This window comes from Pan paniscus, chromosome 5 (genome assembly GCF_029289425.2).
Source record: "Pan paniscus chromosome 5, NHGRI_mPanPan1-v2.0_pri, whole genome shotgun sequence".
Lineage (NCBI taxonomy): Eukaryota > Metazoa > Chordata > Mammalia > Primates > Hominidae > Pan > Pan paniscus.
Window position 1 is genome coordinate 33,052,776 of NC_073254.2, and position 21,166 is coordinate 33,073,941.

Sequence of the window (21,166 nt, forward strand, 5' to 3'; positions counted from 1 at the left end):
TCAGCACTTTACTAGACTCAATTAGTACCATTGGGTTCACTAATAGTTTCTGTTAGGAAAAGGAACCAGTAGCTAACTAAACTACTCTATTGGGCAGAAGTACCAAGATCAACATAATGCTGATTTTCAGATTGCATTGAGTGGAAACTGGTTGCCTGGTGTGTTCTTAGCTGATATGGGGATAGCTTTCCTAACAAAGCAAGGATGGGACCTTTAGATTGCTGCTCTTTTTTTCTGCTTTATTAGAATATTAGCTTCCCGAGAATATGTCTCCATTTTACAAGGCAACACTCCAGCCTTTCTTCATCACCACCCACCCTTCTCAAAAACTTTCCCCTTTGCTACCTCCCTCCCATATTTATGCATTCATATCTGTTATTCTAGCTACTTCACAGTGATGACTCGATGTCTCACAAAGGCATATAAACACATTGAGAGTATTCATATGTCTCCTCTTCTGTTTGTCCCCTGTACTTGAGTAACTCTTAGAATTTCATAGCATAGCTTGGAATTAAGACCTCAGTGCAGATCAACTGGATTTTTATTTACATTAATATCCTGTGGCATCAGTAATATCTAGTTGATTCATTTTAGTAGCTTTCTATTTCTCTTAGTCTCCTTAGTTGTGCTTTAGCAGTTTCTCCAAATTTTAAAGTTTCTGCATAATAAAGTAAAAATTCCAAAATAATTAGGGATAAGTGTCCTAATAATAATTAGGGTAAGTATCCTAATAAAACATTATCCCTTCCAATTACACTATCTTTTTGTGTAAGGGAATAACTGTGTTGATTTTGGATAATCAAACAGACATAAACTACATTGGTTAAAAATACTTTGAATAGCTGGGTGTGGTGGCTTACACCTGTAATCCCAGCACTTTGGGAGGCCGAGGTGGGCGGATCATGAGGTCAGGAGTTCAAGACCAGCCTGGTCAATATGGTGAAACCTCGTCTCTACTAAAAATACAAAAATTAGCCCAGCGTGGTCGTGGGCACCTGAAATCCCATCTACTTGGAACGCTGAGGCAGGAGAATTGGTTGAACCCGGGAGGTGGAGGTTGCAGTGAGCTGAGATCATGCCACTGCACTCTAGCGTGGATGACAGAGTGATACTCCGTCCCCTACCCCCCAACCAAGAAAAAAAAAAAAAAAGCTTTGAATGTTGGCTCTCCCATCATTTGCATTTTTGGAGCAGATTGCTTTTTCAGGCCATCAGCAGAATATGAAAATTCCTTATACATTCTGTGCTGAAGTATTCCCTTCTTTGGCAATTCTAATGACAAGACACGAGGGGAAAGGCGACTTTCCATTCTTTCCTATCAGATAGTACTTGCTTCTCATATAATGAACACTTTATAGTGCAAGAGACACATAGAGCAGGTAGAACTGCTGGTTCTCCTTTCCTGGTAATTTAGTGCAAACTCAGACGTTTCAGAATGGCTTTCCTTCCTTACATGGCCCAACCAATCTGTCTTGTTCTATGATTAGGTATATATAAGCAAGTGATACCTGCTACCAACCTTAGAATGCCTAAACTTGAAAGGCAGCTGTCAGATTTCAAGGTGCCCCTTGCATTCTCTGCCAAAATTCTTTTCGCAAGGGGTTCTTGACACTCGGTGAGAGGCACAGTCACATCTATAATCACTGTAAAAGTAATTATAATTGTTAGCTTTTAAAATCAAGTGGTAGGGTGGATAATTCAAGTCACTTTCTTATTTTTGATAGAAATGTGAGGTATGAGGCAGTAGGAGTGAGTTAGCCTCTCTCTGGAATGAAGACTTTTCTTGAAACCTGGAGGGGAGTGGATGTGAATTGCTTGTGCCCCTGTGAAGTTGTGGCCCAATGGGAGGGACAGGAGGAGCTGGGAGTGTGTTATCAAATGCCCTGAGCTTCCTGAGGCTCTACTATTGGGGGTTTCATGCTGTGAAGACCGGTGAATAGTAATATGACACAAAGGAAGAAATGCAAGGAAACCTTGGAGCCATTCACAGGCATCTCAGGTGTGGGGAAATTCATTAGAGGCTTTCAGGACTCTCCTGTTTACTGATTGAAGAGCTCATTTTGCAATGAATCAATGGTGAAAGGATTTCTTGTTTGATATTCTTTTTTTTTTTTTTAAATGAAGTGCTCACTGCATTTCATTCATTTTTTTAACTATCCATTGTTGGTTTTGCCCAAAGTGAGAAACGAAAGGGTTGGTTTTTAGTCTGTGCATGGTGCAGGTTTAGGCTTCTGCAATGGTGCCTGGGGGGCTGCTGAGTGGGGAAGGTCAAGGGGACTGGCTCTGGACACCCACTATTGGGTGCTGGCACTTGTCTACCTGAATCTCTTTTATACAGTGGTGGTTTGACTAAGATTTTTGTTTTTGAAAGCTCATTGGTTGAAAAATGTCTGAGAGCCATTGCTTTAGGGAATTGGTGTTATTGTACACAGAAAAATAAATCACTTTTTGAAGAATCATTTTGGATTGTTCACGTCTCAAGGAGATGAAATATGTAACTTTTTTCCTCTATGTCACTGAGTCATAAGTCCTGCCTTTTTGGAATGCTTGGAATTTTTAAAAAAACAAAATGCATCTCTGCTATGTAAAGGTTTTTCTATTATAAAAATTACATATATTTTTTATAACTTTGACTTCATAGCCTATAGGCATGTAACTCCTTAGTTTTAAGGAGTAAAAACTTACGTACTGTTTATAGTAAGAGACAATTATGTTTCACATGGTCTTGATTACCACAATTTTTAGTTCTACCTTCAAAAGAAGACTATTTCTAAGAAATATCTAATTATAGGTATTCCATTATGGATAATAATTGAGGTATTATTAGAGGAATCCAATATGTCTTTCAAGAGTATCCAATTAATTTCTAAGAGGTATCCCAATTATGTCTTTGTTTTTCAAGAGTACATTAAAACTTTGGCCTGTTTAATATTTCCTTCTAAAAAAATAATATAGAGTAAGACTGAGAAATACTTGGATTTCTTGAAGAGTACCTAGATCTCTTGCTAGGTCAGAACAACAGGATTGGCTATTCACACCAGCTTTCTCCACATGGCTAAGTGTATTTGACATTTGGGGTGTGGGATGGTTCTGGCCTGTGTCATTACCCCTTTTCTCCTACTCAGGAAGCATTTACTACCTACGTTTCTTCTTGTTGTTTTACTTGGGATTTCTCTTGAAAGAAAGATAATTCAGAATAGATTGCATAAGCAGTGAAGCAGCGTTGAGAATGTACAGGTGAGAAGACAACAGATGGGGAAGTTGGTGGGACTGTGTGCCATGAGCCCGGGAGTACTGGAGACGCAAGCTAATGACAGTTGTTTAAGCATGAACTGGGAGGAAGGAAAAGGTAAAGTCATTCATTTTTACCCATATGTTTATCATAAAGAGAGATTTTTTTACAAAAACTCAAAATCCTGAATTTGACGTGCAGGTCTATTTGAATTTAATTTGCTCTTGGATGACAGCTCCTCAGTAGTTAATGGAATAACGCTGTGTCTTGAACTTTATCCGGCATTTGCTGAGAAAAAACCATGTCTTCCACATGGAAACTAACCATTAGTTAGCTTCCTATTTAATTATTTTGAATCAGGTTTTCTGGTACTGAGTACTGGGAGTAGGTGAAAAACCTTAAATGCTTCAGGTTGCTCGAGTTAGTAATTGTTGACTTTCTGGTATGACATTAAGAAAGTGGATGTGGACAGATTGACAAGTAAATATCTAATTTATTTTTTTCCTTTTCTATCTAATCGAATTTGATTTTCCCCTACTTGTTTTAGTACTTTTGTACTTACATATTGAGACTTAAGCTATTGTTGGGAGTAGGTAGCAAATGATTACATGTAATTTCTTTTGTCTGAAAATTAAGAGGAAAAGAGCTTGGTTCTTGTAGGGGGAGGTGTATTTGCAATTATTTCTATGGCAGAATTTATTAGAATTGGCCACTCTTTAAAAATAGTAAGAACTATAGGATTTTGCTTTTGTTTAACCAGAACATGAAATTTCCAGATGTGATATAAAATATGAATATGTGGAGAAATTATTTTCACAATTATTTAGTCTCTTTTAAAGATAAAGATTCAGAATAAAAACAATCTAGTAGAAGAACTTTGGCTGTAGTTTTTATTTTTCAGTCTAAAGATGTCTTTTCCCATGGTCATGCTGTGTGGGGAGACAAATTTTGTTTCTGTGCAGCTTCAGGGACCTTAAGGATAGCTGTAGTCATGGACTTCAACTCTCTTTTCCTCTTTCTGTCCCCCTTCCTCCTTCCTTTCTCTGCTTCGTCTGTCCATGTGATATCCACACAAGGCAGCTCTGGTGTAATGGATCTGGCACTGGGCTTGGTGGCCTCAGAAGGCTGAGGATTGTCTTCTGCTCTGCCATGTACAAGCTCTGAGAACTTTGGCAGATTACCTAACTTATCAGTATCACAATTAATCTATAAAATGGGGAAAACAATTATTTCATCATCCCAAGCAGAAACTCTGTACCCGTTGAACATGCCAGGTGAGGAAGCATACCCTGACTCGGGAGGTGGAGTCGGGAGGGTCATGTCAGTCCAGGAGTTCGAGGCTGCAGTGAGCTATGATTGTGCCACCACACTCGAGCCTGGGCAACAGAGAGAGACCCTGTCTCTAGGAAAAAACCCCCCCACAAACAGTAACTCTTCATTTCCCCCTCCCACCAGCCCCTGGTAACCTCTATTCTTCTTTTTGTCTCTCAGAATTGACTACTCTAGGTACCTCATTTAAGTGGAATCATACAATATTTGATTTTCTATCTGGTTTATTTCAGTTAGCATGATGTCTTCAAGGTTCATCCATGTCGTAGCATGTGTCAGAATTTTATTTCTTTTTATTCCACTGTATATATAGACCACATTTTGTTTGTTCTTCTGTCTTTTTAATTTTTTATTTTTTGAGACGTTTCATTCTGTCACCCAGGCTGGAGTGTGGTGACGCAATCTTGACTCACTGCAACCTCTGCCTCCTGGGTTCAAGTGATTCTCCCGCCTCAGCCTCCTGAGTAGCTGGGATTACAGATGTGCCACTGTGCCTGGCTAATTTTGTATTTTTGTATTTTTTGTAATTTTGTATTTTTAGTAGAGACGAGGTTTCACCATGTTGGCCAGGCTGGTCTCGAACTCCTGACCTCAAGCAATCCACCTGCCTCAGCCTCCCACAGTGCTGGGATTACAGGCATGAGCCACTGCGCCCAGCCTCATTCTTCTGTTGATGGACACTTGGGTCGCCTCCACTGTTTGGCTATTGTGAATAATGTTGCTATGAATATGGGTGTACAAATATCTCTTTGAGACCCTGCTTTCAGTTCTTTTGGGTATATACCCGATTGCTGGATCATATGTTACCTCTTTGTTTAACTTTTTGAATGACATTCTATTTTAAGTACTTTTTGAGTCTGTTGAATTGATTGTAGTGATGCAACTCCTAAATATGTTTGCTCATAGTGATATTTCCTGCCCCTGACCTTCATTAAGGTATAATTGACAAATTACATTTGCAGTATACAATGTGATGTTTTGCTCTATGTATATAAATGCTTAAATCAAGCTAATGAACATCATCACTTCACATTTTTCTTTGTGTGTGTGTGGTGAGATCATTTAAAATCTACTCTTGGCCATTTTCAAGTATACAGTGTATTATTACTAACTCTAGTCACCATGCTGTGTGAGAGCTCCCCAGAACTTATTCATCTCATCTAAATGAAACTTTGTAAGCTTGACCAACATCTCCCCATTCCCACCCCACCATAGTGGTCTTTTAATTTCCATAGCCCATATGATGTGAATCAGGACAGTGAGGTCAGCTTACATTTCAGGACTTTAGGGACACCTTGCCGAGGTAGGTGAACCACTCTCTAGCCCATCGTTCCCAGAAATGCATTAGCTGTAAGTTTTGGGATAACTGAGGGTGAGAATTTGATCAGCTGGCCTCCAGACGTGTTGGCTAAACAATAGCTTTATCAATCCATATAATATTTTCTGCTTTGGACCTTTCTATAGGGATTGAGGAGACTGAAGAACGCTGAAGACAGGCTGATGGGCTCAGCTGGTAGGCTCCACTATCTCGCCATGACTGCTGAAAATCCCACTCCTGGAGACCTGGCTCCGGCCCCCCTCATCACTTGCAAACTCTGCCTGTGTGAGCAGTCTCTGGACAAGATGACCACACTCCAGGAATGCCAGTGCATCTTTTGCACAGCTGTAAGTTTTCCTTGATGCTTTCACTATGAGAAAATACAAAGGGAAAAATCATAAAAGTAGGATATATTTCTGTGGTTTACTGAGAAACCAGAGTGTGCTACAATATGATCCTGCTTTGGAAAGCATTTCATATTTGAACCTATTTCCAAATAGTATCTTAAATGGTAAATCCTGGGTTTACTTGTTTTAGCTGAGTATAATTTATATTTAAAATTTAATTATTGGTTGAATAAATAGTCTTTCTGTTAAGGTTCAAACTATGGAACTGAATAGAAAAATTTTAATATGCTGGCCAGGTGCGTTGCCTCACACCTGTAATCCCAGCACTTTGGGAGGCCGAGGCGGGCGGATCACAAGGTCAGAAGATTGAGACCATCCTAGCTAACACGGTAAAACCCCGTCTCTACTAAAAATACAAAAGAAATTAGCTGGGCTTGGTGGCGGGCGCCTGTAGTCCCAGCTACTCGGGAGGCGGAGGCAGGAGAATGGCGTGAACCTGGGAGGCGGAGCTTGCAGTGAGCCGAGATCAGGCCACTGCACTCCAGCCTGGGCGACAGAGCGAGACTGTCTCAAAAAAAAAAAAAAAAAAAATTTAACATGCTGTAGTTAACTACCACCTATAAGAAACTCACCAGGTATTTTAAATGATGGAGAAGTCAGGTAGTAATTTACTTTATGTACTGAATTTTCATTCATATACTTGTTCATCTTCTACAATGTACATGATATAAATTGTACTTTGTCATAGCTCCTTTTATGCTGTTTTCACAGTATGCTGAATCCTTCTTATTCCACTTAATGAGAGCCCTATAGACCTGCAGAAGTGGGCTTATCTCTTTTAGTGTGACACCTGGTATCAACACCTGTGACCTTTACTGCCACTTTTCCTTGAAGGTTGGTCGGTTAAGGTATAAAGGTAGGAAATAGATTGACTTCCTGTAGGCTTCAGTGATGACAAGAATAGCATTGTTCATTTAATCAACAAATATCTATTGAGCAGGAACTATGTCCCAGGAATGGTTCTAGGCACGAGGATTTATCAGTTAAGGAAACAAAACCCAGCGAAGTTTCTTGCTTTTAGGAGCTTATATTCTATATAAGAACGTTGTGTAGGAGTTCAGGGCTTAGAGGATGTTGCTGTTTTAGGTAGGGGGATCAGAAGTAGGCCTTGCTGAGGAGTGATGTTTGTGCTGCCTCTCCTTCCTCTTGTTGTTAGTGTGTGTTGCTTTATAGGAAGTGAGGAAATGGCCTTGTCATCTCAGAGCAACTTCAGTTTCCTTTGGTCTTCCTTTGTTTCTGAAGGCTGTCCTTCAAAACAATTATTTCTCTGACTTTCTCACCCTTGCTGCAGACCCTTGCTAATCTTTGAAACAAATGAGTCAGAAGCAACATGTGGTGAAAATCAGTATGCAAATATTTCACTGAGGGTTACTGCTGTTTAAAGAATTCAGTTTTTGCTATGACATTTAACAGTGCAGAATTTAAGCGTGTGCGTCAACATTGGGGAAATAATACATGGTGAAGGTTGTATTTCATCTTCTCAGGGAGCTAACACTGTCCTGTTATTGTTTCAGTAGATTTTAGTTCCTGATTCAAAACAGCATGGCTGCTTCTCATTTCTCTTTCAGCAATTTGAGGGTAGGAGTTAGTACAGTTAGCTTTTTCAGTCATCTAGATTCACACTTCCTCATTGTTAGGGAGTGCTCAAAAGCAGAGAGTCAAATGGCTGAATGTTTTTTGGTATCCCTCAATTTTGGATCCTTTTGCACCTAGAAACATTAACTTTCCCTGGCATCCTGTTACCTGTTACCTGTGAGCTGCCAAAATAGTAAGCGGTGTATGATTACATTAGTGTCTGTAAAATTGTAATTTGAATCAGATTCACCTGAAATACTCCTCTAACTTTCTTTTGGTTAGAGATTTATTTCTTGTTTTTAAAAAAATGACTTAAAATGTGTCTAATACTTCCCAGACTTTAATTTGCATCTGTATTCAGTATCAAATGTTTTGTATTTTCGAGGCTGAAAAGAAATTTGTAACTTTTTCATATGCCACATACTACTGACTTCTACTTTTAAATAGAATTGGATGACATCTCCCAATTGCTTGTTCCTACCATATATTTAAAATGGTTTTACTGAGAACCACCCCCCTGCCCCAGGGAGTATCCACATGTAATGATCTTCCTGCTAGATTTGATGTTATGCCGGTATATACTGGTATATGTAATGTATATATTTTTTCTTTTCATGTTAGATGGATAATGTGCTTATGGTGTAACCAGGTTTGAGGGAGGCATATCTCATGTGACTGGGAGAAGCCAATCATCATGCTTATGAACTACAAGAGTATCTATACTGGTATATTTTCTTGGATTTAATAAAGCTTTAACAACATTCTGTCATTGTCCTGTCTTCTGTAAGAGGCATCCCTGGCCATTTTGCTGTGAGCCTAGCTTTTTTTGTTGTTGTTTCCAAGATCACCACACTCCAATTCCAACTCTACCCCAACTCAGCTGTGTAATTGGGCACATGATTAATCTCTTTGGGCCTCTGATTTCTCCTGTGTAAAATGAAGGTGCTAGGATCCTTCACAGTGCTTCAAATAGGGGGTGCAGTATACTCTGGGTATGCAGAAGGGACAGATGTGGAGTATCTGACTTGACCATTGAATGTTAATCAGTTATTTCCTTATCTTTAGAGAGACCTGGCCTTTAAATAGATGCCCCAAGTGTGTTCCATGGACCACCAGCTCTGGGAAACAGAGATATCCTTGAATGAAATGTTCCATGGTCAAATTAGCTTGGGAACTGCAATGTTCTTCTGTTCCTTTCTTGGAGGGATGTAAGGCACATTTGCATATTAGAGGCTCTGTGAAATCTTGTGGTTAAAGGGAAAGCAGGGGAATCTTGTTTAGCTTCTTCTGATGAAGCATTTCCCTTTGACCGTGCCACCCTTTTGAGTGGAACATCTATTGCCCACAACCAGTGCTCTGAAGAACACTGCTTTAAATTATTTCATGTAGGTAATTCTTGATTTAAATAACATCCAGGGAAAGGAATGTGGTAGATGTTGTCTCAAATAAGCCATCAATATTATCTAGGTTCTTGTTAAAGGATGTTCTAGCTGTGAAGATGGTTTCTGCTAGACTGTTTGCTCAGTTTTAATATGCAGAATAAAGTGTAATATAAAGCAAGAGAAGCTGCATATACAGGAAAAATTGGGCATAGTTCTTACTGGCATGACTGACGTCATAGAACATGAGTTGTATTACAGAACCAAAGAGGTTGATGTCTTGGGGTTACAGAGAAAAAGATGTAGCATAATTACTTGTTCTATTTTGAAGGTTAAATATCTCAGGGATGTTTGTCTGTTTATGACATGCAAAGAGTATCTGTCTCTCCCTTCCTCTCTTTTGCCTGTATATTTAAATAACCCAAATATGAAAATTCTAACTTTCCTTTTCTGGGTTTGCAATGCGTTCTTTCAGATAATGCCACATAATGTTAATTCAAGCGAAATAAATTCACAAGTCAGTTATCAAAGTAATGGAAATTTGTGAGTTTGCTCTCTTGTGTACAATATTTGCTTCTGATTTATTTTAGAAGTGATTTCTGTCAGCCGTGAATTAAGGAATAGTGAAAACACAGTTGTTGCTTGTTTTTATAACCTAGATAATTTCACCTGAAAAGAGTCGGTATGTTGGGCATGGCCTATTTACCTTTCAGATTAAATACAGGATGTGCTAAGCAAAAAGAAAATAAAGTCCAGCCATATTCTTGCCTTTTTTCCATTACGTTCTATTGGCTCTAGGTAGTTAGAACTCCTTTTACTATTCATTTCTTGGAGCCAAATGGATTTTCCAATGTTTAAAAAGTGAGAGGAAATATAAAACATTTTAGACCAAGCCGTTCTTTCCCTTGGGGCCTGTCGGGTGACCTTTAAGAAGAGCCCACAGTTGGTTTGGGAGACTGTCTTAGTCCATTTTGTGTTGCTATAACAGAATACAGAGGCTAGGTAATTTATAAAGAAAAGAGGTTTCTTTAGCTCACAGTTTTGCAGGTGGAAAGTTAGAGAAGCACAGTGCTGGCATCTACTTGGCTTCTGGTGAAGGTCTCATGCTAGGTCAAAACACAGCAGAGAAGGTCAAAGGGAAAGTGGACATGTGAAAAGAGACAAAACCCAAGGGGCATCCTGGCTTTATAAAAACTCACTCTGGCAGGAACTATTAAGAATTCATTCCCGCAAGAACTAATTCATTCTCGCCACAGCAAGAACTCAGCCACTACCTAGAGAGTGGCACCAAGCCATTCCCCAACTAGGTCCCACCTCCCAACACTACTACACTGGGGAAGAAATTTCAATGTGAATTTTGGTGGGGATAAACAAACCATATCCAAACCATAGCAGAGACATTTACAGTTTGGGAGGATTTGCAATGTGTATGTGCACACAGTTTGGTAACTTTCAAATGAAGCATGAATCTGTGGTGGATCTTTCCTGGGTTCTAACTGTTATCTGCATTAGGAGAAAGTAATGCCACTTTCCTATTTCTACCTCTGTTTCTCCCTTGCAGTATAGCATAGTGTGTTAGAATGCAGATATGGAGATAAGAAGACCCAGGCTCAAGTTCAGGCTTTGTCATTTGATGGTGTATGATTTGGGGCGAGTTGTTTGCCTTCTCTAGACTTTAGTTTCTTTGCCTGTAAGACGGAGGGGTTGACAATACCTACCTTTATTTCCTAAGATCCATCAGTGTGCTGAGCTGTTACGTTCTTCAAAAAGATTTCAGAGAAAGGAAAGCCTATAATGATTTGACTGGCTTCCTCACTAGCCTTTTATAAAAAGGTGGTTATATAGGTAATTACAACCTCACTGCTATTCTGAGATACTCAGAGATTAGCAGTTAGGATAGAGAGAAATGTCTCTTTTGGATTTGTTCAAAGTGTGGCTTTGAAATATTTAAACTAAATATCTAGAATTAGGACTTAACAGGGAAAAAAAAGTGCCAATACAACTTTGACAGTAAATAGATGAGCACATTTATGGTGGATATAAAAGATTCAGATGAAAGGGTGTTTCAAAGTACCACATATTTAAGAACTTGCTTACTTCCAAGAACATAATAATATAATTACTTGTTGGCTTGATATGTTAGTCTAGTATCATTTTAAGTACCTTTTATTGAGAATTCTCTGGAACCACAAGAAATAATGAGGGATCTTACTCAAGGCCAATGCCACAGAACGATTCTCTGTCCCCTCTTCTGGTCATGAGACCTGACAACCTTTCCCAAAGCTTTCAAATTCTCCAGCTCCAGATTCCCACGTCTTCTACTACTATTAAATGGGCCGAACTAAATTCTGCCAGTTCAAAGCACTGTATTATTCTGTTGGTTTCTGGTACCCAAATATGCTTGCTTGCAAGGTTAGTTTTTTTCTTTATTATTATTATTATTATTGTTATTATTATTTTTGAGATGGAGTCTTGCTCTGTTGCCCAGGCTGGAGTGCAGTGGCACGATCTAGGCTCACTGTAACTTCCGCCTCCCGGGTTCAAGTGGTTCTCCTGCCTCAGCCTCTGGAGTAGCTGGGATTACAGGCATGTGCCACCAGGCCTGCCTAATTTTTTTTGTATTTTTAGTTGAGTTGGGGTTTCACTATGTAGGTCAGGCTGGTCTTGAACTCCTGACCTCGTGATCCACCTGCCTCGGCCTCCCAAAGTGCTGGGATTATAGGCGTGAGCCACCGTGCCCAGCCGCAAGGTTAGTTTTATGCTTTCCCTTAACTTTGCTTGGGGTGGTTAGCAGTAAATCAGTGAATTTATCTTTGTTTGTGAAATAACTTCAATATACTCACTGCTTATATCCATTAAGAGATTTAATGACAATACTATGGTGACTTTTGTATTTATTGGTCAAGTCACAGGTTTACAATGCCGATTTTATTGGCACTATATTTTTCCACTGACAACGGAGCCACTGCAGGGTCAGATGGCATCTGTGGAAAAAGAGCAAACAGTAACAGCATGAGAAATGGATTAGAGATGACTCAAGGAGGAGCTGGCTTCCTGGACCTATGATCTCATCCATGCCTAATGCTTACCACTTACTTATTCAAGGAAAGTAGTAAAAAAATGTGGCAAGAGAGGAAAGAACAGCAGAAGAAAACCATACTATTAAGGCCCTAATGTCTTTGTCATAGCATCATAGTCCTAGAATTGTAAGTGACCTTAGATCTTCTAGTTCCCCCACCCTCCTAATGAAAGAAGTCATTTTCTGGGATGCCAGTATGGTTTGGCATTTAAGAGAATGGGTCTCAAGTTTGGTAGCTTAGGCTTTATTTATTCAACAAATATTTGCTGTGTCTTGCATAGTTCTGATGGTTTGAATATAGTGGTGAACGATCAGATTAAGCCCTGGTTTTCAAATAACTCAACTTTTCATATGAGACATAGATGCTAACAAGTAAATACAGAAGTCAGGTGATGGTTTGTGCTATGGAAAAATAGGGTGAGGGGGGTCAGGAGTGCTGTGGGGAAGAGGGACTTCTACTTTGTTAGATGATCAGGGAAGTCTCAGTGATAAGGTGTTATTTGAGCAGAGACCTGAAGGAAATGGGGAACAAGCCATACAGATATCTGGGAGAAGAGGGTTGTAGGCAGAGGGAAGCAGTATGGAGGTCTTAAGTTGGGAGTGTGCTTGGTGTATTCTGTTACAGCAAAGGAGGCTGGTGTGGCTGGAAAAGTGTGTGTGTGTGTGTGTGTGTGTGTAGGGGGAGTAGTAGGAGATGAAGGCTAAGTCCCATGATCTTCTCTCTGCAAGCTGGAGACCCAGGAGAACCAGTGGTGTATTTCCAGTCCAAGTCTGAAGGCTTGAGAACTAAGAGAGCCAATGGTATAAGTCCCAGTCCGAGGGCAGGAGAAAACTGATGTCCCAGCTCAGGCAGTCAGGCAGGGAGATGAATTCTTTCCTCCTTTTGTTCTTTTTAGGCCCTTAATGGATTGGATGATGCCTGCTCGCAATGGGGAGGGTAAACTGCTTTACTCAGTTTACCGATGCAAGTGCTGATTGTATTAGTCTGTTTTCACACTGCTATAAAGAATACCTGAGATCTATAAAGGAAGGAGGTTTAATTGACTCACAGTTCTGCATGGATGGGGAGGCCTCAGGAAACTTACAATCATGGTGGAAGGGGAAGCAGCCACGTCTTACATAGTAGCAGGCGAGAAAGAGAGCACCGCACTTATCAAACAACCAGATCTCGTGAGAATTCACTATCATGGGAACAGCATGGGGGATACTGCCCCTATAATCTAGTCACCTCCCACCAGGTCCCTCCCTCAACATCTGGGGGTTATAATTCAAGATGAGATTTGGGTGGGGACACAGAGCCAAGCTATATCACTGATCTTATCCAGAAACACACACACATGCCCAGAAATGAGGCATATAGGAGGCATCCTGTGGCCAAGATGACACACAAAATTAACCTTTATGCATAGAGAATAAACTACAGGGGCCAGGGTGAAAGCAAGAAGACTACTTAGAAGGCAAACGTAATAATCCAGGCCAGAGATGATAGTGGCCTGGACCAGCAGATGGTAGGGGTTAATGTCTTTGGGCTGTCTATTGGGTCATTTTCTTTCATGTAATATAGGGATAATAAGAAATCATCTCACAAGATTATATAGAAGATTACAGTAGATAATCTAGATAAATTACTTAGTACACTGCCAGAATACAGCTAGCATATATAGCTCTACTCTTTTTAGTGTGGTCATCTAGCTTTTCACTGATAATTTCCAGGATTGGGACATACCATAGTACTGACTATTCAATTATTGGAAATTTCTAAATTGAAACCATCTTTGCTCTACATTCATTTGAAACTGGTTTCTATGTAAATTCTAACTATTAGTGTTACTTCCACTCTCTAAAATAAAATTGGTTAGAATCTAATTTTACTATTCCTGGTTGAAATCTAATTCTACTCACTAGCTGCATATTATTTGAATGAAGGTTATCTTTTTTTTAGAGGGCGGACGTCAGATTACTCATGAAAAATTCTCCTATAGTGCTCAGTCCAATGTAGGAAATAGTGAGCTATCTAGTAGTGAGATAAGTAGGCCTGCTACTAGTTCCAATTCTGTCAATAACTCTATGACTCGAATCAAGTTATTTCTCTAGAATTTCCTCATTTGTAAAAATGGTGGCTTGGTTTGGAATTTTTCTTTTTCTTTCTTTCTTTTTCTTTTTTTTTTTTTTTTCCAGACAGAATCTCATTTTGTTGCCCAGGCTGGAGTACAGTGGTGCGATCTCAGCTCACTGTGACCTTTGCCTCCTGGGTTCAAGTGATTTTCCTGCCTTAGCCTCCTGAGTAGCTGGGATTATAGATGCCTGCCACCATGCCCGGCTAATTTTTGTACTTTTAATAGAGATGGGGTTTCACCATGTTGGCCAGCCTGGTCTGGAACTCCTGACCTCAAGTGATCCTCCCGCCTTGGCCTCCCAAAGTGCTGGGATTACAGATGTGAGCCACTGCACCCAGCCTGAGATTTTTCTAAAACCATGATTTCTTTTTCTTCATCATTTTCTCTTCTTTAAGCTGAGAATCTTCAATTACTTTAACCAGCCAAATTGTTTTCCTATGGGAGGTTTCAGTTTGGTAAGGAAGATATATCATTCATCTTACTAGTTACTATTTTAATATGCATTTATCTTCTACATTTAGGTCCTGTAATCAAATTAGCATGATCTTATTCTATTTTGGATGGAAACATGACTGTAGTGGAAACTGTGGCATTCACTCGGATCCCTCTTCAGGGCAATGTTTCTATCCTCCATTTCCCAGGGACTGGCTTATGGAACAATGACTGATTGCTACAGGGATATAAAGGTCTTTCCCTTTCAGCTTAATGAGGTGCCGCTGCGAAGGGCCCTTCCTACCTTGAGAGTACCCTGTTGGAATGTAGGGCCAGATCAGACCCTGGCTGCAGCTGCATGGCGGGTCAGGATCTCCCTCTGCCCACTTCTATTCTCCTTACTTCCTTATAGGCATGACTTTGGTGAGAGTATACCCCATACTCTTCTAAATGGAATTCTCCATCCCTGAATCAATTTCTAGGGAACACAGTTAAAGACACAAATCCGTGAATTATTATTTTTCTTCTGGTAATGCCTCCACCTATATAGTCCAGAAAAGTGTTTTCTTTTTTTCTCTGCAAAATGAGCAACTCATGACCTTTACAGGGTCTGCCTTTCATCCCATTGCCTCTAAGTTAACTAATAAAGTGTGATATATTCCTTAAGTGTGTTATATTCCTGCTTTATTAGTATATTTACACAATTCTATAGAAACTGGAAAATTTGGCTAGGTGTGGTATCTCATGCACTTTGGGAGGCCGAGGCGGGTGGATCACTTGGGGCCAGGAATTTGAGACCAGCCTAGCCACCATGGAGAGACCCTGTCTTTACTGAAAATACAAAAATTTGCCAGGCACAGTGGCGCACACCTGTAATCCCAGCTATTTGGGAGGCTGACGCATGAGAACTGCTTGAACCCGGGAAGTGGAGGTTGCAGTGAGCTGAGATCTTGCCACTGCACTCCAGCCCGGGCACCTGAGTGAGACTGTCTCAAAAAAAAAAAAAAAAAGACCCTGGAAAACTCTTCTTTTTCTGGGTAGATCTCTTTGAACATACTTTAACATATCTTACCTTCTTGCCATAGGTATATTAAGAAATAGTAACTTCATATCCTTTGTAGGGACATGGATGAAATTGGAAACCATCATTCTCAGTAAACTATCGCAAGAACAAAAAACCAAACACCGCATATTCTCACTCATAGGTGGGAATTGAACAATGAGATCACATGGACACAGGAAGGGGAATATCATACTCTGGGGACTGTGGTGGGGAGGGGGGAGGTGGGAGGGATAGCATTGGGAGATATACCTAATGCTAGATGACGAGTTAGTGGGTGCAGCGCACCAGCATGGCACATGTATACATATGTAACTAACCTGCACAATGTGCACATGTACCCTAAAACTTAAAGTATAATTAAAAAGAAAGAAAAAAAAAAGAAAAAATAAATAAATAAATTAATTAATTAAAAAAAAAAAAAAAAGAAATAGTAACTTATGCCCTCCCCCACCCTCTTGGGTTGACAGAATTCTTTTGGGACAAACTTCACTTGCATAACCTTTTTTTTTTTTTTTTTTACTTTTTGAGATGGAGTTTTGCTCTTGTCCCCCAGGCTGGAGTGCAATGGCACGATCTTGACTCATGGCAACCTCCACCTCCTGGGTTCACGCAGCTCTCCTGCCTCAGCCTCCTGAGTAGCTGGGATTACAGGCAGGTGCCATCATGCTGGCTAATTTTTGTATTTTTAGTAGAGATGGGGTTTCACCTTGTTGGCCAAGCTGGTCTCGATGTCCTGACCTCAAGTGACCTGCCCGCCTTGTCTTCCCAAACTATTAGGATTACAGGCGTGAGCCACTGCGCCCCGGCCTACATAACATTTTTTACTTCGATCATAGGCGTAACAAGTACTTTAGGCTTGGTATTCGGGTAAGGGGTGATGTTATAATGTGGAACAGAATTTTATTTCTTTTTACAAAGAAACTTATGAAAAGATAGTTTGGTGATCTGTGCTTGTATGTTGTGTAGACTTTTCCCCCCTTAAGCATGCCTTTGCCAAAGTTTAATTCTTCAAACCACATATCAGAATGTAATAGGCTGGCCAAACATGCAAATCATGACCAGAGAGCAGGCAAAAGTTGGTTTCTGATGAGAGAACTTTTCCATTGTTGCCACTAAGTCACCAAAGTTTATGTATTTCTTCTTTTGAAGTTGCACCCTTATTCCAATATTCTCTAAGTCTATTCCCACCTTTGTCCAGACTCTACTGATCCATTTGGTACTAGTGTGTGCCAGGCATGGTGTTAATTGTGGAGCAAGTGGCAGTCATCAGACACAACCAGCCCTGCTGTTATGTGGGCAGTAGACCCTCTGATAAAGGAAGTACAATGTGTTATAAAGCATACAGAAACCCACCTAAAATAGACTCAGGGAGGTAGGAGGTTTCCTAAGGGCTGAGACTGAAAGATAATAGGGATTGCTTGATGGCATTGTTGATGGGGCTGTGGGTGAGAACAGTGCTCCAGGGAAAAGAGGCCAGCCACATGTGAGAACACAGAATCAGGGAAGAGTGACCTGCTGAGGAACCAAACCGGAAGATGTTCCTGGGACACATTGTTGGAAGTGTGGGTGTGCTCAGGCAGGAGGCCGGAGAGGCAAGCAGAGACTAGATGGAGGGCCTGGTATGCTGTGTTAAAAAAACATTATGGAGCCACTGGAAGGCTTTGTTTGGGAATGAGATAGGGAGGATGGCGTCGGTACAGGATAGAGAATGGACTGAAAGTGGGCAAGGCTGGAGCAGGAGGAGGGAAGCATGGCAGGCTGAAGCAGAGCTCGGAGAACAATGTCCTTATCAACTTAGGATACATGTGTATGGCAGACTGCAGTTTTGATGCCTGGAGTATTTAAATTATTTTTGTGCCCCAATTTCTCTTTTTTCCTATCCATTTGGGATACTGTCAGCTTTCTTTTCTTTTTTTTTCTTCTTTTCTTTTCTTTTTTTTTTTGAGACGGAGTCTCATTCTGTTGCCAGGCTGGAGTGCAGTGGCGTGATCTCTGCTCACTGCAACCTCTGCCTCCCGGGTTCAAGCAATTCTCCTGCCTCAGCCTCCTGAGTAGCTGGGACTACAGGCACGTGCCACCACTCCCAGGGAATTTTTGTATTTTTAGTAGAGACGGGATTTCACCATGTTAGCCAGGATGGTCTCGATCTCCTGATCTTGTGATCTGCCTGCCTCAGCCTCCCAAAGTGCTGGGATTACAGGCATAAGCCACCGTGCCCAGTGAAAGTACATTTTTAAAAATCATGGCTAGTACTCATAGAAGAAATAGGACCCTGAAGGTACAAAATAATCATGTTTCAGGGCTCTCTTGGTTTATTAAATTGAAGATAATTTTTAATTATAAATGTAACACATGCTAATTTAAAAATAAACCAAAAAACCTCAAAAAGCATGTGCATGATTCACATATATATATATATATATATATATATTTTTTTTTTTTTTTTTTTTTTTTTTTTGAGACGGAGTTGTGCCCTGTCGCTCAGGGTGGAGTTCAGTGGTGTGATCTCGGCTCATTGCAATCTCTGCCTCCTGGGTTCAAGTGATTCTTCTGCCTCAGCCTCCCAAGTAGCTGGGATTACAAGCATGCGCCACCGCACCCAACTAATTTTTGTATTTTTAGTACAGAGGGGGTTGGCCAGGCTGGTCTCGAGCTCCTGACCTCAGGTGATCTGTCCACCTCAGCCTCCCAAAGTGCTGGGATTACAGGCGTGAGCCACCATGCCCAGCCCACCTATACTTTCTTCTAGACTCTTTCCCTGTGTACTTACGCACATCACTTAATAGAGAAATGGGATCTTTAACTACAGATACTTTTAACTTGAGTTTTACAAACATAGTACATTGTGGACAAGTTTCTGTGCAAAAATATACAGACCAACCTTCCTTTTTAAGTATTGTATAGTGTTCTATGATATGGTTGTATGAAAATTTATTTAACTGGGCCCCTCCTAAATAATGGATTTTAAGGTTGTTTCTAGTTTTTGCTATTATGAATACATTTTTTTTACTTATATAAATGTGAAAATACCTGTCCTTAGGATAACTTTTTAGAAATAGAATTGCCTAACCAAAATAGATGTACATTTTAAATCAGTATGTGTTACCAAATTACTGTTCCAAACTGTTGCACCAGCTTGGCAACTCCACCAACAGAGTAGGAACAGAGGCCTCTCTTTTGACACTCTGGGTATTTTCCAACTTTTCACCTTCTGTAATCTGGTATGTGAAAAGAACATATCTCATGGTTTAATCCATACTTCCTCTTTTTAGGAGGAAGCAAATTGTTGTAAGAGAAGCTCATCTCATGAATCTATCTTTAAAAAACATACAGTATGCTCAGTGCCAGTATAGTTTCAACTGATTTTATACCTTGGTATTAATAGTAATCAAGTTAGAAAAAAATGGGCCATATCTAGAAAAGTATATTACACATAGAAGACATGAATGAATGAAAAAATGGTGGTGTTCAGACTGAGGGAGATGCCTTATCACACAAAAAAATTCATGTCCAGTGACAAAATGTTACTAAGTAGGTAAAGGAGGTTTAAAAAATTTAGGCAAGTTGAAAAAGGGTGGTGAGTTAACTAGAAAATTCAGTTTTTTAAAATCCCATTTTCTGTATATTTCAGTTCATTAAAGATTGGTTATATAAGGCTTATCTATGTGGATTCCGGATATGCAGTGTACCCCTTGGAATCAGGTGAGACACAGTGCCTCATTTCCATGGAAATACATGGTTCTGTGTTAACTGAAAGCCTCCATGGTTTTGAATCGTTTCCCACCCACAGTAAGGAGGTCTTTTTGGTTTGACTCTTCTGGAAAATATGTGTGAGGTATTTACTACATGAATGTAGGGTATTTTTTCAATCTGCTTAAACCTCATTTTATTCATCTGTTTAAAAAAATTACGGAAGGAAAAGCAAGGGCATTTGAGTACCTTTCATATAATATGTAATATGCAAGGGTACTATTTTTTCCCCCATTTACTCTTCCAGTTTACAGATAAACCAATTCAGAGTTAAATAACTTGCCCAGGATCTGTAATGTTAATCCCTACATCATAGTGTCGTTTGGAAGAAATAAAAACAAGCTCTGTGAAAATATATAATGTATGGCCTAGCGCATAGTATGTGGTTCCTAAATTTTTTTTGTTAGCGTGAAAATGGATGAAGGCCCATATTAGGCTTTTGTGATCTTAACCTGAAATGTCTAAAGCTTGAAAATAGCCTATAAAATGCAAAATTGACAACTGGCTACTGATTTTATATACGTAAAAGTTTAGTCAGTACAAAACAAATGTAAAGAACTACTGGTTTAAAAAATCCAAGGAGTTTTTCAGAGAACAGAAAGTATGTAATCAGAATATAGTGGTGGCCATGGCCTCATATTAGAGATTGAGCATGAACATGAGTGTTCTGTGAACTTTCCACTGTGTGATTTCGGGTAAGTTATTTGAGGAAACCAAGGCCGAGACATTCAGAGGTCTGATTTACACAACTGGAAGTTCCCAGTGCATTTAGCATATTTTCAGATGTTGAAACTGAAGTCAAGGTTCAAGGCCAGGCCTTCTGCCTCAATGACTGATGTTCTCCCACCCTCCAGGCGCATTGTGTCTGTGGAAGTTACTGGTGTTCTTAAGAGGACCTCAGTCTGACAGTTGTTTCCAAGTGATTCTTCTGTGTTGAGGGTGTTTAATGCATGGGTTACTGCAGAGCACAGAGACCTTTTCTGCAAATGGAAAAAAAAATTATAGCTTAACATCTGCTTTCCCTAGGTAATGTGTTAATTAAAGATTGTTTTAATATGGAATGATGTCTAGCCTTTGAAAAACTTTATCTTACGGTTTATGGTATTGATAACCTTCAGAAAAGGAAGACTGGTTCAAATTATGTCAATTAATATGAAAAAAGCCCACTCAATATGAAGCCCCTTGACTTCTAAAAACTTGCTTTTTAGAAAATGTTAAAAAAAATTTCAGGTTTTCCAGGATAAATCCTCGGGGGGATATTGTGAGGTGAGGAATAGTCGTGGTCTTGATGCAATGTAACTTATAATTAGAAAGATGCTGATTTTGCTGTGGAGTCATTGAATATCATTATTTCAAAATAATTTTGAATAAAATGAGATTTCTAATAACCAACCTAGTCATTGTCCAACCTTTTCTACTTTTTCAGAGTTCAGTTCTCTTAAATCTAAGAGATTCTCTTTTGTAATGTAGCTCAAGAGGAAGTTT

At 39.8% G+C, this 21,166-nt stretch overlaps 1 protein-coding gene and 1 non-coding gene across 5 annotated transcripts in view; one reads left to right on the forward strand and one right to left on the reverse strand.

Moving 5' to 3' along the window:
- RNF144B (ring finger protein 144B) overlaps window positions 1-21,166 on the forward strand; it is a 191,951-nt gene that overhangs the window by 116,210 nt on the left and 54,575 nt on the right. For all 4 annotated transcript variants that reach the window (XM_034961523.3, XM_034961524.3, XM_055113213.2 and 1 more), the window contains one exon: window positions 6,026-6,226. In XM_034961523.3, coding sequence (XP_034817414.1) covers window positions 6,062-6,226 — 165 coding nt within the window. In that variant the 5' untranslated portion in view covers window positions 6,026-6,061. The remainder of the gene's footprint in view (window positions 1-6,025; window positions 6,227-21,166) is intronic.
- LOC112440289 (small nucleolar RNA U13) lies at window positions 8,477-8,578 on the reverse strand. Its single transcript, XR_003028464.1, has one exon. It is a non-coding gene; the product is annotated as a small nucleolar RNA U13 (small nucleolar RNA).